Here is a 14,737-nt window from a genome sequence, read left to right as displayed (position 1 = left end):
CCACGGACGCCTGTCTGTGCCTCTAAACACCCCCCATGGCCGCCTGTCTGTGCCTCTAAACACCCCCCACGGACGCCTGTCTGTGCCTCTAAACACTCCCCATGGCCGCCTGTCTGCGCCTCTAAACACCCCCCATGGCCGCCTGTCTGTGCCTCTAAACACCCCCCATGGCCGCCTGTCTGCGCCTCTAAACACCCCCCACGGACGCCTGTCTGTGCCTCTAAACACTCCCCATGGCCGCCTGTCTGCGCCTCTAAACACCCCCCATGGACGCCTGTCTGCCCTCTAAACACCCCCCATGGCCGCCTGTCTGCGCCTCTAAACACCCCCCATGGCCGCCTGTCTGTGCTTCTAAACACCCCCCATGGACGCCTGTCTGCGCCTCTAAACACCCCCCACGGACGCCTGTCTGTGCCTCTAAACACCCCCCATGGCCGCCTGTCTGTGCCTCTAAACACCCCCCACGGACGCCTGTCTGTGCCTGTAAACACCTCTCACAGACGCCTGTCTGTGCCTCTAAACACTCCCCCACAGACGCCTGTCTGTGCCTCTAAACACTCCCCCACGGACGCCTGTCTGTGCCTCTAAACACTCCCCCACAGACGCCTGTCTGTGCCTCTAAACACTCCCCCACCGACGCCTGTCTGTGCCTCTAAACACTCCCCCACGGACACCTGTCTGTGCCTCTAGACGCCCCCCACGGACGCCTGTCTGTGCCTCTAAACACTCCCCCACGGACACCTGTCTGTGCCTCTAAACACTCCCCAACAGACGCCTGTCTGTGCCTCTAAACACTCCCCCACCGACGCCTGTCTGTGCCTCTAGACACCCCCCACGGACGCCTGTCCACGCCTCTAGACACTCAGCCAACGGATGCCGGTTGGAGCTGAGCACCTAGCCTGCTTGGGCACTGCTGTAAAACCCACAAGCTGCCTTTCTGCATCCTTAGGTGCCTAAACCCCTTGGGCAATCTGTCCTTAATTGATGCCCAAGGAGAGCTTGGCAGAGCTGGGGTTTGAGCCCACCTTAGGAGGCAGGAGCCGGGGGCTCAGCCCAGAGCAGGGGGCAGGCGCCCGGCAGACACGGACCCGTCACTAACGGGGAAGGGCTGAGAGGAGCCACGAGAATGACCACGAGAAAACACCCCGGGCCCCGCGCACGCGCCCTTACCGCACGCCCAGATGTCCACGGGTTTGCCGTAGGCCTCTTTGCGCAGCACTTCGGGCGAGAGGTAGCCGGGGGTGCCAGCGAAGCCTGGGGAGAAACCACAGAGCTAAGGCCGTGTCGGCGCGGCTGCCGCGGGCAGAGGGGCGAGGGCGGGGGCTCGGCCACTCACCAAACCAAGCCTGCTGGTCCCCCTGCACCTCGATGGCCAGGCCGAAATCTGCCAGCTTCACGGCCGCCCCTTTGCACTTGCTGGCGAGGAGCAGGTTCTCCGGCTGCCGTGGGAGCAGGTCCGGGTGCGAGGGGCAGGGGAGGGGGAAAGAGAAGAAGGACGAGAGCGGGTTTGCAGACGCTGGCGAGCAGCCCGAGGAGCGGCGCGAACGGAGCCACGAGGCAGTCGGTGCGTCCACGCGGCCCGGCCGGCCCCTCTCTGCCCCGTTGCTCTCGGTGACCCAGACCCGCTCCCCCCACCACAGCGGGAAACCCACTTCGGGCGCATTCCTGGCCCGCAAGGCCTCCAGCTGCCTGACCCATGGGCAAGTCCATCGGGCGTGGTCTCTGGGCACGTTCCACGCAGCCTCTGGGCTTGGGGCCAAAGCCCTCGGCCCTGGGCTCACAAGAGAACAGGGTGGCAGGGACCTGGAACACCCCCCCCTTCGGCTACAGTGTGGGGGATTCCCAGAGCGCCCCGGCCCCGCCAGGCCCACCCATGCAACACAAACGCCAAGGCCTCTCTCCGCCACACACAGAACGGGCGTCCCCCTCGGCCACCCTCCTGGGGCACAGGCATGACCGGCTGGCGCGCCGGGTTGGGGGCACGGCTCTGCTGGTGCCCCTGATCAATGTGCCGGAGCGCGGCGGAGCCGGAGGGCTCAGAACAGCCCCCGGGGAGCTCTGGAAATGGGCCGGGAATGCCGGCTCCGAACCGGCACAATAGCGGGGTCGTGCACCCCCGGCCAGGGCGTCGCCCCCAGTGACTGTGCCAAGGAGCCCTGCCCCCGCCCTGCCGGGACCGGGCCCTGCACACGCCGGGGGGTCTCAGAACATCCCCATGAGCGGAGGGTGGTGGCCTGCGGGCAGATGCGAGCCACGGAGCTTGGGCCCTGGACCCCCACCCTGCGCCCCCTGGGGCCAGCGCCCCTCCCACAGCCCATTCCTGCACCAGCGTCCTGAGCAGGGGAGAGGCCCGGGGGTCCATGCCCTGGGCCAGAGTGCAAGGGACCCCCGGGGGCCAGCGGCCCCCCAGATACAGCCATTTCCGGGGTGCAGATGCCTTAGGCTGGGTGATGAAGGAGGCTGCTGCCATTCCCCAGTGCCCGGCCTTCCCCTCCCCTCCCCTGCCCAGCCCTGCATCACCACCGCACTGCACCCGGAGCCAGGCACCCATTGGCTCCATGCCACTGGGCGCCGCACAGCCCCTGTCCTGCCACCGCCCCAGGGCACAACGGGCAAGAAACCAGCTCCCGGGGCGCGACTGCAGCACCAGCAGGGCCCCTCCCCCGGCACTGGCACCACTGCAGCACCGGCAGGGCCCCTCCCCCGGCACTGGCGTCACTGCAGCACCGGCAGGGCCCCTCCCCCGGCACTGGCACCACTGCAGCACCGGCACCACTGCAGCACCGGCAGCGCCCCTCCCCCGGCACTGGCACCACTGCAGCACCGGCAGCGCCCCTCCCCCGGCACTGGCGCCACTGCAGCACCAGCAGCGCCCCTCCCCCGACACTAGTGTCACTGCAGCACCGGCAGGGCCCCTCCCCCGACACTGGCGCCACTGCAGCACTGGCAGTGCCCCTCCCCCGACACTGGCGCCATTGCAGCAACGGCAGCGCCCCTCCCCCGGCACTGGCACCACTGCAGCACTGGTAGCGCCCCTCCCCTGGCACTGGCGCCACTGCAGCACTGTCAGTGCCCTTCCCCCGGCACTGGCACCACTGCAGCACTGGCAGCGCCCCTCCCCCGGCACTGGCACCACTGCAGCACTGGCAGCACCCCTCCCCCGGCACTGGCGCCACTGCAGCACTGGCAGCGCCCCTCCCCCAGCACTGGCGCCACTGCAGCACTGGCAGCGCCCCTCCCCTGGCACTGGTGCCATTGCAGCACCAAAAGTGCCTCTCCCCCACGCAGTGCCCATCCTCTTGGCACCAGTGCCACTCTGGTACTGGCAGCGCCCATCCCCCAATACTGGCCCCACTGCAGCACTGGCAGTGCCTCTCCCCCACACCGCACCCATCCCCCCAACACTGGCACCACTGCAGCACCGGCAGCGCCCGTTCTCCTGGCACCGGGCACCACTCCAGCACCGGCAGCACCCCTCCCCCACGCAGAGCCCACCTCCGCAGCGTCGGCACCGCCCCCGCACTGGTTCCAGCTCCCCCCAAACAGTAGCACGTGCTAGAGCCCAGCTCCCTGGCCTTGCTGCGGCACGGTCCCTCCGCACGTGCCCAGGAGCCCGGCTGCATCCCTCCCCTCCGTGAAGGTTCCACGCTCTCCCGCCACGCGGGCAGCCCCGGGCACTGTGCCCCATTGTCCCACGGCAGCACAGCTCCGTGCCCGAGAGCCCAGGCCCGTCGCCCCAGCTCCGTCAGCTATTACAGCAGGGCTCCAAACACCAGAGCCTAGCTCTATCATCCTGTTACAACAGGAGCCATAGACCAGCTCCATCACCTTGTTACAGCAGGACTCAAGGCCCCAGAGCTAGCTCCATCATCCTCTTTCAGCAGGACTCCAGGTGAAAGCACCGAGCTGCACGCTCCCACTATGACAGGACACCACGTGCACCAGCCCAGTGTCAAGCACCAGAGACCTGCTCCAGCATCCCTCTGCAAATGACTCAAGGTACCAGCCTCCACGCTCCAAACTGCTACAGTTTGATTCCATGTTCACAAGCCTCGCTCTAGCTCCCCCGTGCAGCAGGACTCCAGGGGCCAGAATCAAGCCCCATCATCCCATCACAGCACAAAGTGATGTCCTAGAGCCCAGCTCCATCACTTCCTAACATGACTCTGCCTTTGAGAGCAGTCCGACTCCTACAGTCCAACTCCTCACGGGAGAGCCCAGCTCTATCAACCTACTATGGCACATCTCCAGGAATCAGAACTGAGCTCCATCACCCCAGCACAGCACCGCTCCACATGTGAGAGCCTGGCTCCATCACCACAGCACAGGATCACTCCACACGCGAGAGCCCGGCTCCGTCACCCCAGCACACGATCACTCCACACGCAAGAACCCGGCTCCATCACCCCAGCACAGCACCGCTTCACACACAAGAGCCCGGCTCCGTCACCCAACCACAACTCCGCTGCAGATGAGAGCCTGGCTCCATCACTTTATTACAGTGAGCCGAGGGCTCGACTCAGTAGCCCCATTCCAGCAGGACTCCAAGTGCCAGACTTTGGTTCAGCTACCACCTTATGGCACAACCGGAGCCCAGACATGAAAAAGTCCTACTTTCCCCAGGCGGGACACACACAGCCGTGGTCTCCCAGGGAACGTCCCCTTTGCCTGTAACATCTCCTGGGTTTGAGGGGCTGTTCCGTAGGGCTGGGGGCTGGGGCCTCACCCTGGGTGCCACCGAAGGGGAACTGCTCCGCATCTCCCCAAAGCCTGGGAGGGAAAGACGGGCAGCGGCAGAAGCCTTGGGTGGAATCCAGGCCCGAGGGAACCCCGCCACCAGTTCGGCAGCCTATTTCCAGCTCTCTTGGACACGCCCCCGCCCCCGCCCGAACCGCCCCTGCTCCAGTTCACCACTCGGGAGGGGGTCACAGAGAACAGGCAGCAGGTAAACCAGGCACAGGGCGAGCAGGCAGCTGGCCAGGGTGTTTCTCCGCAGGCGGCCTGCCCACGGGGGGGGGGGGGGGAGTGGGAGCAGGGGTTGCATGTGGCAAAGGGGAAGGAAAGAGGGAGGAAAAGGCCTGGCTAGGAACTGAACTTTTCATCCATCGGCTCCCAGGACCCCGTCCCAGGCAGCGGCCACAGCAATCCGCTCACGCTCGCCTGCCCCTGCTGCGCACAGCGGATCCTTCCTGGCCATGGGGCTGGGCGCCCGGCCAATGCCCGGGGCAGTGTGAGCCACGGGGCACCCCGCGGGGGAGCCACGGCACTGACCACGCAGAGGGTGGGTGCCAGGAGGGGGTAAAAGAGCCCTCCCTGATTTCGGAGGTGGGAGGCCAGAGCCATTCCCCCCGCTAACGGGCCAGCTCCCCTCTTGCCACACGACTGCCCCCTTGGCCAGCTCCCAGGAATTCTCCAGTCGCCCTACCCTGCCAGCGGCGAGAGGGGCAGCTCCGGCTGTCGCTTCTGGGTGGCAACAAACTCCAGCCCCTACGGGGGGGAAGGGGGTGGACGGCGGATCCAAGATGCTGTGGGGGCGGAAGGGGGTGGATCCCAGCTGCTGTGAGGGGGGGTGGATCCCAGCACTGTGGGGGGGGCGGATGGCGGATCCCAGCTGCTGTGAGGGGGGGTGGATCCCAGCACTGTGGGGGGGGGGCGGATGGTGGATCCCAGCTGCTGTGAGGGGGGGTGGATCCCAGCACTGTGGGGGGGGCGGATGGCGGATCCCAGCTGCTGTGAGGGGGGGTGGATCCCAGCACTGTGGGGGGGGGGCGTATGGCAGATCCCAGCTGCTGTGAGGGGGGGTGGATCCCAGCACTGGGGGGCATATGGCAGATCCCAGCTGCTGTGAGGGGGGGTGGATCCCAGCTGCCCAGCACTGTGGGGGGGGGCGGATGGCGGATCCCAGCTGCTGTGAGGGGGGGTGGATCCCAGCACTGTGGGGGGGGCGTATGGCAGATCCCAGCTGCTGTGAGGGGAGGTGGATCCCAGCACTGTGGGGGGGGGGGCGTATGGCGGATCGCAGCTGCTGTGAGGGGGGGTGGATCCCAGCACTGTGGGGGGGGGCGGATGGCAGATCCCAGCTGCTGTGAGGGGGGGTGGATCCCAGCACTGTGGGGGGGGGGCGGATGGCAGATCCCAGCTGCTGTGAGGGGGGGTGGATCCCAGCACTGTGGGGGGGGGGGCGGATGGCAGATCCCAGCTGCTGTGAGGGGAGGTGGATCCCAGCACTGTGGGGGGGGGGCGTATGGCGGATCGCAGCTGCTGTGAGGGGGGGTGGATCCCAGCACTGTGGGGGGGGGGCAGATGGCGGATCCCAGCTGCTGGGGCGGGCAGGGGGCTGGATCCCAGCCAGTGCTCCATGGCGTTCTCACTGCCCCCCGGCTGCGGGATCGGGGCGCCCTGCCCAGGTGGTTCCGGCCTCTTGCCCACAGGCCCCTGCAGCAGCCTTGGGCCTGGCCGCGCCGGAGCTCGCTGGGAAACACACACAGGTACAAAGACGGACGGACGGACGGACAGAGCAGCGGGGTCGAAAACTCACCTTGAGGTCTCTGTGGACGACCCCCATTTGATGGCAATGGAGAACAGCCTCCAGGATCTGCTGGATGCAATGACTGCATGCAAACACCAGGGGGCGTGTTAGTTCATGGTGCGTGGTACAACCACAGGGGCTGGCGGGGCGCGGGAGGGGGAGGGGAGGATGCTGGGGGGCAGGGGGAGGAGGGGAGAGGGACACTCAAGGAGTCGGGCTCCCTCTCGGTATCTACCTGCAAAGGCGCTGCCCTGAGATCTGGAGCCGAGGCTCCAGGGCGCGGGGGGCGTCTCTAGAAGAGCAGCCCTGTGCCAGGGCCAGGGGCCCAGGAGCCAGGAGGGAAGACACGAAGGGCGGAGGGGAGCAGAGCGTTCGGGGCTGGCGTTGATGGAGCGGGTCCGTCATCCGCCCTCCTCCGACATCTCTTTCCCCCCTGCTCTGGGCCCCTGGGGAGGAGCTGCGGGCAGGGGACGTGCGCCATGCCGGGAACCCGCAAATCCCCCTCTCCAAACAACCCTGCCAGCAGGAAGGGGCGGTGCCAGATGTGGCAAAGGAACCAGCAGAGAGCCACCCCGCCACGCCCCTCCGAAAGAGCACGGACAGCCGCGCCCGACGTGGCTGCCCACTCCTCCTCCCCTGCCTGGCCCCGGGGCTCCCGGGGGGCCACCGTAGACCCAATACCGCACCCTGCCGAGCCCCGTTCCTCCACCAGGCCTGTCCACACAACCCAGCCGGGTCCCGGATCACAAGCAGGGCCCTGAGCAATCCTCTTCGCCTCCCCGAAGGGGGCCCAAGGAGGCTGGCGAGAGGCTGTTCCCAGTGGGGCGGATGCAGAACGAGGAGCAACGGGCTCACGTTGCGGTGGGGGTGGGCTAGGTGGGATATTAGGAAAACCTATTTCCCTAGGCGGGTGGGGAAGCCCTGGGCTGGGTTCCCGAGGCAGGGGGTGGAATCTCCGTCCCTAGAGGGGTTTAAGTCTCGGCAGGACCGAGCCCTGGCTGGGTTGATTTCATTGAGGTTGGTCCTGCCTTGGGCAGGGGGCTCTGTGCATCCGTCTGCCCCCTCCCCCTCACTCTGTGACCTCCTGGCGTCTCTCCCAACCCTCGTCTGCCATGAGTCTCACCCCCGCCGCCCCCACCGGCAGCCCCCAGGCGGTCCCGGCTCCGGCCCAGCGCAGAGGGGCAGGCGCCTGGCATTCCACACCCCAGCGGGCGACGGTGCCCAGGGGCACCTGGCTGGCCACACGCTGGGCACACAGATTGCGATGCATGGCCTGCGCCCTTGGGGCTCAGCTCACAGCTCCTGGGGAGCAGACAGGGAGCCCAGGCACATGGTTTGAGTAGGCCCTACAGAAACGCTGCGGTGGCGTGTTCGGCCCTAGGGAGCCAGGCTTTCGTGGCATCGCCTCCGGCCCAGCAGGGCATCCCGCACTGGAAAGCTTTGGCCCTGGACTCTCCCGGAAGGTGCCAACCTGCAGCACCCCTCCACTCTCACACTCCTGAGCTATGGGGCAGGGCCGTCCGCATGACACAGAGAGGAAACTGAGGCCCCGGGAGGAAGGGCGCGGTGGCACAGACTGAGTATCTCGTCTGGTCCTGCAAACCTCCCCCTCCCATCACTGATCCTTGTCCCGGGCCTGCCCCATGATAACAATGCCCCTGCCAACTCCTTTCCTGACAGCCTGGCCCCCCCGCCTCCGACCCCACGGGCCAGGCAGCTGCAAGAGCGAAGAGCGAGGCCGCCTGCCCCCGGCCCCGGCACGGGCCCTGTCCTTGCAAGGCAGTGGGCTGGGGGGGCCTCGGACCTCTTTGTGTCCCTCTCCCTCCCCCCGGCCCGTACGCAGTCCTAAGCCCTGACCACCCCGGGCTCCCAGGTCTCTTCTGGGGCCCCTTCCCGGCGTCTTTGTGGGTCCCTGTTCTTGGAGACAATGCTCGTCGCCCATTGCCTTGGAAAGGAAGGGCAGCTCCAGGCTGGGCACCCCTGGGTGCGGGAGAATCTCCGCGGGGGGGAGGGGGGCCTGTGCTTTGCAGAGGTGGCGCTTGCTGGACTCCGAAAGCAGAGCCGAGCCCTCTGTCTGCGCGGGGGCCCGAGGCAGGAGAGGGCGGATGGTGGGAAAGCGCTCGAGGGCTAGGAGGGATTGACCCCCGCCCGCACATGGCCGCCTCTTCCAAGCCAAGCCAAGGGCATCCCACTGACCACGGGGGTAAAGGGAATGCCCCCGTCAGCCACGGGGTTCAGTCAGGGCCTCGCACTGAGTCCCAAACACAAAGACCCCAGGCCTGGGGCAACTGACTCACACGGAAAGAGTGAAGAATGCCTTGCCTGGAGAAGAGATGGTCCAGAAGATGGCTAGCAGTTACACAACACAAGCAAGCACGGGGCAAGAAGGGGGGACGTTCCCGGGACGGCCAGGGGCTTGAATTGGATGAACAATACAGGGATGAACTCAGAAAATGCTTCCTGCAATGAGATCTCTTAGGCTGGGGAAAAGTCTTTCCTGCGAAGACCCTCATTTGAGACATTTTAAAAACAACCTGGAAGAAGCCCAGGTGAATCAATTGTAGGAACCAATAAAAAATAATAAATAGCACATGGAAGAAAGGGGAAGTTGATAGTAAGTTAGGAATTGTAGAAAATTGATAAGGGAAGCCAAAGACACAAGGCGAACTCTGGCCAGCAAAGTTAAGGACAATAAGGAGGTCTTTTAAAATATATTAGGAACAAAAAGCATCTGTGACGTAGTGGGGGGTACCTTGCTGGGGCTCTGGGCAACCTCTGCTGTCTGTAGCACGACCCAGCAGGGCAGGGGGTGAGTCATTATGCAAAGGGGGCTCCAAACCTGTCTGACCAGCTACCCCCCAGGGAGAGAAACAGAGGAAGGTGGAATGCTGCCCTGGCTGGGGGGCAGGGCTGGAAGAGGGTTGGTTAGTTTCTGTCTGGGAAGCAGGGGAGAAGGAGCTGGGGAGGGGGCTGGGATTGTAGGGCCCAGCCCCCCCATCTCAAGGGGGGGCACTGAGGCCTCTTAGCCCCAGTTCCTGTAACCAGATGACATCTGTGCTGTGCTGTATCCTGGAGAAGCAATAAACTCCCCCTATTCTACCGGCTGGGGGAGTCTGTTTGTGCCATTTCGGGGGTGCAGGAGACGGGAAAACCCCAACGCATGGTCACAGCATCCTGACAATGGAATCAGTCCATTGTTAGATGGAAATGATAGAACTATGAATAATAATATAGAAAAGGCAGAAGTGTTCAGGAAATATTTCTGCTCTGCATTTGGAGGAAAAAATAGATGATGTCATCTCTTCCCATTCTGCTAGTATTTCAGGAAGACATTAAGCTGCAGCTACTGAAGCGAGACGTTTTAAAAATCAGCAAGTTCAGATCCTTTGCATGCAAGAGTTGTAAAAGGGCTGGCCGAGAAGCTCACTGGACCATTACTGCCGATTTTCCATACGCATGCTCCAGAAGACTAGAAAAATGCTCCTGTTGTGCCAGTTTTCAGAAATGGTAAATGGGACGACCTGGGTACTCATAGGTATCAATCCGGCAAGATAATGAAGTGGCTGACACAGAAGGTGACCATCAAGATCTGCAGGAGCAGCATGCACTGCAAAGGCAGCCAACACCGGTTTATGAAGACGCCCTGGCCGAATGACTTGGACATCTTTCTGGAGGCGGGTAATAGCTTGGACCGGCGACGGCATTGGATCTGGTACCAGCCACGCTTGCACTGCCGGCCGCGACGCCCAGAGTGGGCACGGCGCACGTGGAACGGATCGGAAAGCGGCCACGTGCCCAGGCTCACGCTGCTGAGTGGCCAGGCGGGTGCATTTCCAAAGCCCCCCGCGGGGGCCGGGCCTGGCTTTGCACTAAGCTCACGTTTTTATCAATGAGGTGGAAACCCCAATGCGAAGCGTGGCCGTTTGCAGGGGCCGGACGCCCAGGAGGGAGAGAGCGAAGCGCCAGGCCCCGGAGAAGGGAGATTGCTGCTGTGCGGGCGGCGGGCGGCCCATGGAGGGGCCCTCTTGCCGCAGAGCTCCAGCCCTGCTCAGTAGTTTGAAGGTTTCCTGGTGCAGCTGCTCACGTTGCCAGGCTCCGGCACGGTTGCTAAGTTGTTCTGGCTGCTCGGCTGAGCAGGCGCCTGCTCCCGGACTCCGTGTTCCACCGTGGCGCGTGGGCGGGGTGTGAACGGACGGGCCGGGAGGCGCCGGGGCCGTGCATTTGACTCTCTGCGGGAGAGGGGCAGGACCCCAGGCCCTTGGAGCTCCAGGGAGCACAGGGCCCCAGTGTCAGCACAGGGCAGGCGGCCCTGGCCCTGGGTCCTGTGCTTGCGGGTACTGCAGGGAAGTGGTGCTCAATGGTCGGAGCACTCCTGCCTGCCTGATCACAGGAACAGGCTGCCCTGCCCCCAGGTCTTCCTTCTGCTAGGATGCCGTCCCTGAATGCCCCTGGGTTAGTGCAGCAGGCCAAAAACCAGCAGAGACTGGGAGAGCCACTGAGTCCCTGCTCAGCTCACTGCGGCTGCACCGGCCCAGCTGCCTGCCTGAGCCCCCTCGCACGGCCAGGGTCCCCGCACCACATGCCCGAGCCCCCTCGCACGGCCAGGGTCCCCGCACCACATGCCCGAGCCCCCTCGCACGGCCAGGGTCCCCGCACCACATGCCTGAGCCCCCTCGCACGGCCAGGGTCCCCGCACCACATGCCCGGGCCCCCTCGCACGGCCAGGGTCCCCGCACCACATGCCCGAGCCCCCTCGCACGGCCAGGGTCCCCGCACCACATGCCCGAGCCCCCTCGCACGGCCAGGGTCCCCGCACCACATGCCCGGGCCCCCTCGCACGGCCAGGTTCCCCGCACCACATGCCCGAGCCCCCTCGCACGGCCAGGGTCCCCGCACCACATGCTCGGGCCCCCTCGCACGGCCAGGGTCCCCGCACCACATGCCCGAGCCCCCTCGCACGGCCAGGGTCCCCGCACCACATGCCCGGGCCCCCTCGCACGGCCAGGTTCCCCGCACCACATGCTCGGGCCCCCTCGCACGGCCAGGGTCCCCGCACCTCCTACTCTGGACCTTTCACACAGCTCAGCTCCCAACACCGCCTGCCTGTCCAGGCCTCCTTTCACGGCCGGCTTCCCCACACCGCCTGCCCTGGCCCCCTCGCACGGCCGGCTTCCCCACACCGCCTGCCCTGGCCCCCTCGCACCGCCGGGCTCCCCACACTGCCTGCCCTGGCCCCCTCGCACGGCTGGGCTCCCCACACCGCCTGCCCTGGCCCCCTCGCACCGCCAGGCACCCCATACCGCCTGCCCTGGCCCCCTCGCACGGCTGGGCTCCCCACACCGCCTACCCTGGCCCCCTCGCACGGCTGGGCTCCCCACACCGCCTGCCCTGACCCCCTCGCACGGCTGGGCTCCCCACACTGCCTGCCCTGGCCCCCTCGCACGGCTGGGCTCCCCACACCGCCTGCCCTGGCCCCCTCGCACGGCTGGGCTCCCCACACTGCCTGCCCTGGCCCCCTCGCACGGCTGGGCTCCCCACACCGCCTGCCCTGGCCCCCTCGCACGGCTGGGCTCCCCACACCGCCTGCCCTGGCCCCCTCGCACCGCCGGGCACCCCACACCGCCTGCCCTGGCCCCCTCACACGGCTGGGCTCCCCACACCGCCTGCCCTGGCCCCCTCGCACGGCTGGGCTCCCCACACCGCCTGCCCTGGCCCCCTCGCACGGCTGGGCTCCCCACACTGCCTGCCCTGGCCCCCTCGCACGGCTGGGCTCCCCACACTGCCTGCCCTGGCCCCCTCGCACGGCTGGGCTCCCCACACCACCTGCCCTGGCCCCCTCGCACTGCCTGCCCTGGCCCCCTCGCACGGCTGGGCTCCCCACACCGCCTGCCCTGGCCCCCTCGCACGGCTGGGCTCCCCACACCGCCTGCCCTTGCTCCCTCGCACGGCTGGGCTCCCCACACCGCCTGCCCTGGCCCCCTCACACGGCTGGGCTCCCCACACCGCCTGCCCTGGCCCCCTCGCACGGCTGGGCTCCCCACACTGCCTGCCCTGGCCCCCTCGCACGGCTGGGCTCCCCACACCGCCTGCCCTGGCCCCCTCACACGGCTGGGCTCCCCACACCGCCTGCCCTGGCCCCCTCGCACGGCTGGGCTCCCCACACCGCCTGCCCTGGCCCCCTCGCACCGCCGGGCACCCCACACCACATGCTCGGGCCCCCTCACACGGCCAGACTCCCTGCACCTCCTACCCTGGTCCCCGCGCACTGCTGAGCTCCTCACACCACCTGCCCCATCCTGGGACCCCTCGCACAGCCGGGCTCCCAACACTGCCTGCCTGTCCAGGCCCCCTTTCACGGCTGGCCTTCCCGCACCACCTGCCCTGGCCCCCTCGCACGGCCAGGCTCCCCTCACTGCCTACCCTGGCCCACTCGCACGGCCAGGCTCCCCTCACTGCCTACCCTGGCCCACTCGCACGGCCAGGCTCCCCTCACTGCCTACCCTGGCCCCCTCGCACGGCCAGGCTCCTCACACCACCTGCCCCAGCCTGGGCCCCCTCGCACAGCTGGGCTCCCTGCACCGCCTACCCTGATTCTCTCACTCGGCTGGGCTCCCACACCACCTGTCCAGGCCCCCTCGCACGGCAGGGCTCCCTGTGCCACCCTCGCACGCTTGCACAGGCAGGATCTCCAGCCCCGTCTCCCTGTTGAGCAGCACAGCTGCCGCCAGGGTGCCAGCCGGGCAGAGGCTGGGACTGTCTGTGTTGCAGGGCACCCCACGCTGGTTCCCCGGCACGTGAGCAGGACCACACCCAGGAGCTGGTGGGCACCTGCTCCCGAGCCACCCTCAGCATAGAGCCCAGAAGGGCCCTGGGCCGCCCGCCTGCCACACGCTGGGACCTTCCCCCGGCCCTCTCCAGCCCGGGAGCCACAGGGTCTGGGCCCGCCTGGGCAGGGGGAGCTGCGCACGCCCTGCCGAATACGCTGCCAACCCCTGGCCCCGCACGGACACCCTGGCTTGTTCGCACGCCCCGCCGAGGGGCCAAGGGGGCAGCCGGCGGAGGAGTGGGCACCGCCCCCCAGCTGCGCTGGGGCCCCCGGCTTGGGGGGCTGCCAGGCCCGAAGGGAAGAGCTGGGGTCGCTGCCCAGCGGGGGGAGGCCGGGGCCATGGGGCGGGCAGGGCGCCTGAGCAATCCCCAGCAGCAGGGTGACGTCGGAGGAGACACCAGTGTGGGCAGAAGTCTGATCCGGGCAGAGGGGTGGGTGGGGCGTGGCCGTGGGGCTACGTGAAGGGAAGTCCAGCCCCACAAGTCCCATGGGGCACTGGTGCTTAGGCCCAGCTTCCGCCCCCCCTCAGCCAACACCAACGAGCCCCCAGCCCTGCCCCTGGCTGAGCAGGGCGCCTGCCACTGCCCTGGGCCAGGGCACCCGTGCCGTGCCGGGAAGAAGGCGCCCCCGGGCGCACGCGGTCCTCGCCGGTCCGGGAGACAGGAGTGGCAGCCATGCGGGCACAGGGGAGGGCGGCAAACAAGACAAGAGACGCAAGGGGGGGAAGGGAGGGGGCGGGGGGGATGAGACAGTGAAATGCGAATCGAATCGAGCTGCCCGGCTGAGGGGGCGAGTCTTTGTCGGAAGGGGGGCTGGTCCCGGGGCGTCTCCTGTCCAGCCTTAGCCCTGCCTGCCCTGCCCGGCCGCAGCGCGGTGTCCAGGCGCCCTGAGCGCGGCTCTAACCCCTCGGCCCTGGACAGCAGCTCCCGCCCTGCCCCGCCCCACCCCGAGACTCACAGCTTCTGGGGGAGGCCTGGGGGCGAGAGGCGATACTGACCTTCAAGTCCCTGTGCACAATGGCATAGTGGTGCATGTAAGTTACGCTTTCTAAGAGCTGATGGATACAGTGACTGCAAAACAAAACGGGGAGGAAGGGAGAGAGAGAGCGGGTGAGGGGGGCGGGAGAGGGGCAGACGCGGGAGACGGGCCGGGCAGGTCCCGAGGGGCGGGCGGGAGGGTCGAAGGCACAGGAGGAAACCCAAAGGGGGCGGGCAGGAGCCGACGTGCGGAGGGGGCGAGGCGGGAGCAGAGGGACAGACAGACAGAGGGACGGGGGACGGGGTGGAGACGGGGACGAGAGAAGGAGAGAAACAATGTTGTGAAAGCTCAGAGACCACAGGGGTATCACGGCGGGGGGGGCGCGGGCCATGGCGCCAGGGGCC

The 14,737-nt window shown here is 67.2% G+C and overlaps 1 protein-coding gene across 31 annotated transcripts in view; it reads right to left on the bottom strand.

Annotated features, from left to right (window-relative positions):
- The window catches only part of CAMK2B (calcium/calmodulin dependent protein kinase II beta), a 122,268-nt gene that overhangs the window by 50,015 nt on the left and 57,516 nt on the right, over nt 1-14,737 (bottom strand). For 14 of the 31 annotated variants that reach the window (XM_089773870.1, XM_089773869.1, XM_089773865.1 and 11 more), the window contains 4 exons: nt 14,353-14,425; nt 6,539-6,611; nt 1,337-1,439; nt 1,171-1,254 (listed from right to left, as the gene is read on the bottom strand). In XM_089773870.1, the coding sequence (XP_089629996.1) occupies nt 1,171-1,254; nt 1,337-1,439; nt 6,539-6,611; nt 14,353-14,425 (333 nt within the window). The remainder of the gene's footprint in view (nt 1-1,170; nt 1,255-1,336; nt 1,440-6,538; nt 6,612-14,352; nt 14,426-14,737) is intronic. The other 17 variants (XM_075911102.2, XM_075911104.2, XM_075911096.2 and 14 more) reach the window with 2 other exon arrangements.

The sequence above is a fragment of the Pelodiscus sinensis genome, chromosome 28, assembly GCF_052426305.1.
Source record: "Pelodiscus sinensis isolate ZL-2025 chromosome 28, ASM5242630v1, whole genome shotgun sequence".
Taxonomy (NCBI): Eukaryota; Metazoa; Chordata; order Testudines; family Trionychidae; genus Pelodiscus; species Pelodiscus sinensis.
Note: the sequence above shows the minus strand (reverse complement) of the source record. Positions and strands in the feature narration are given on the sequence as shown.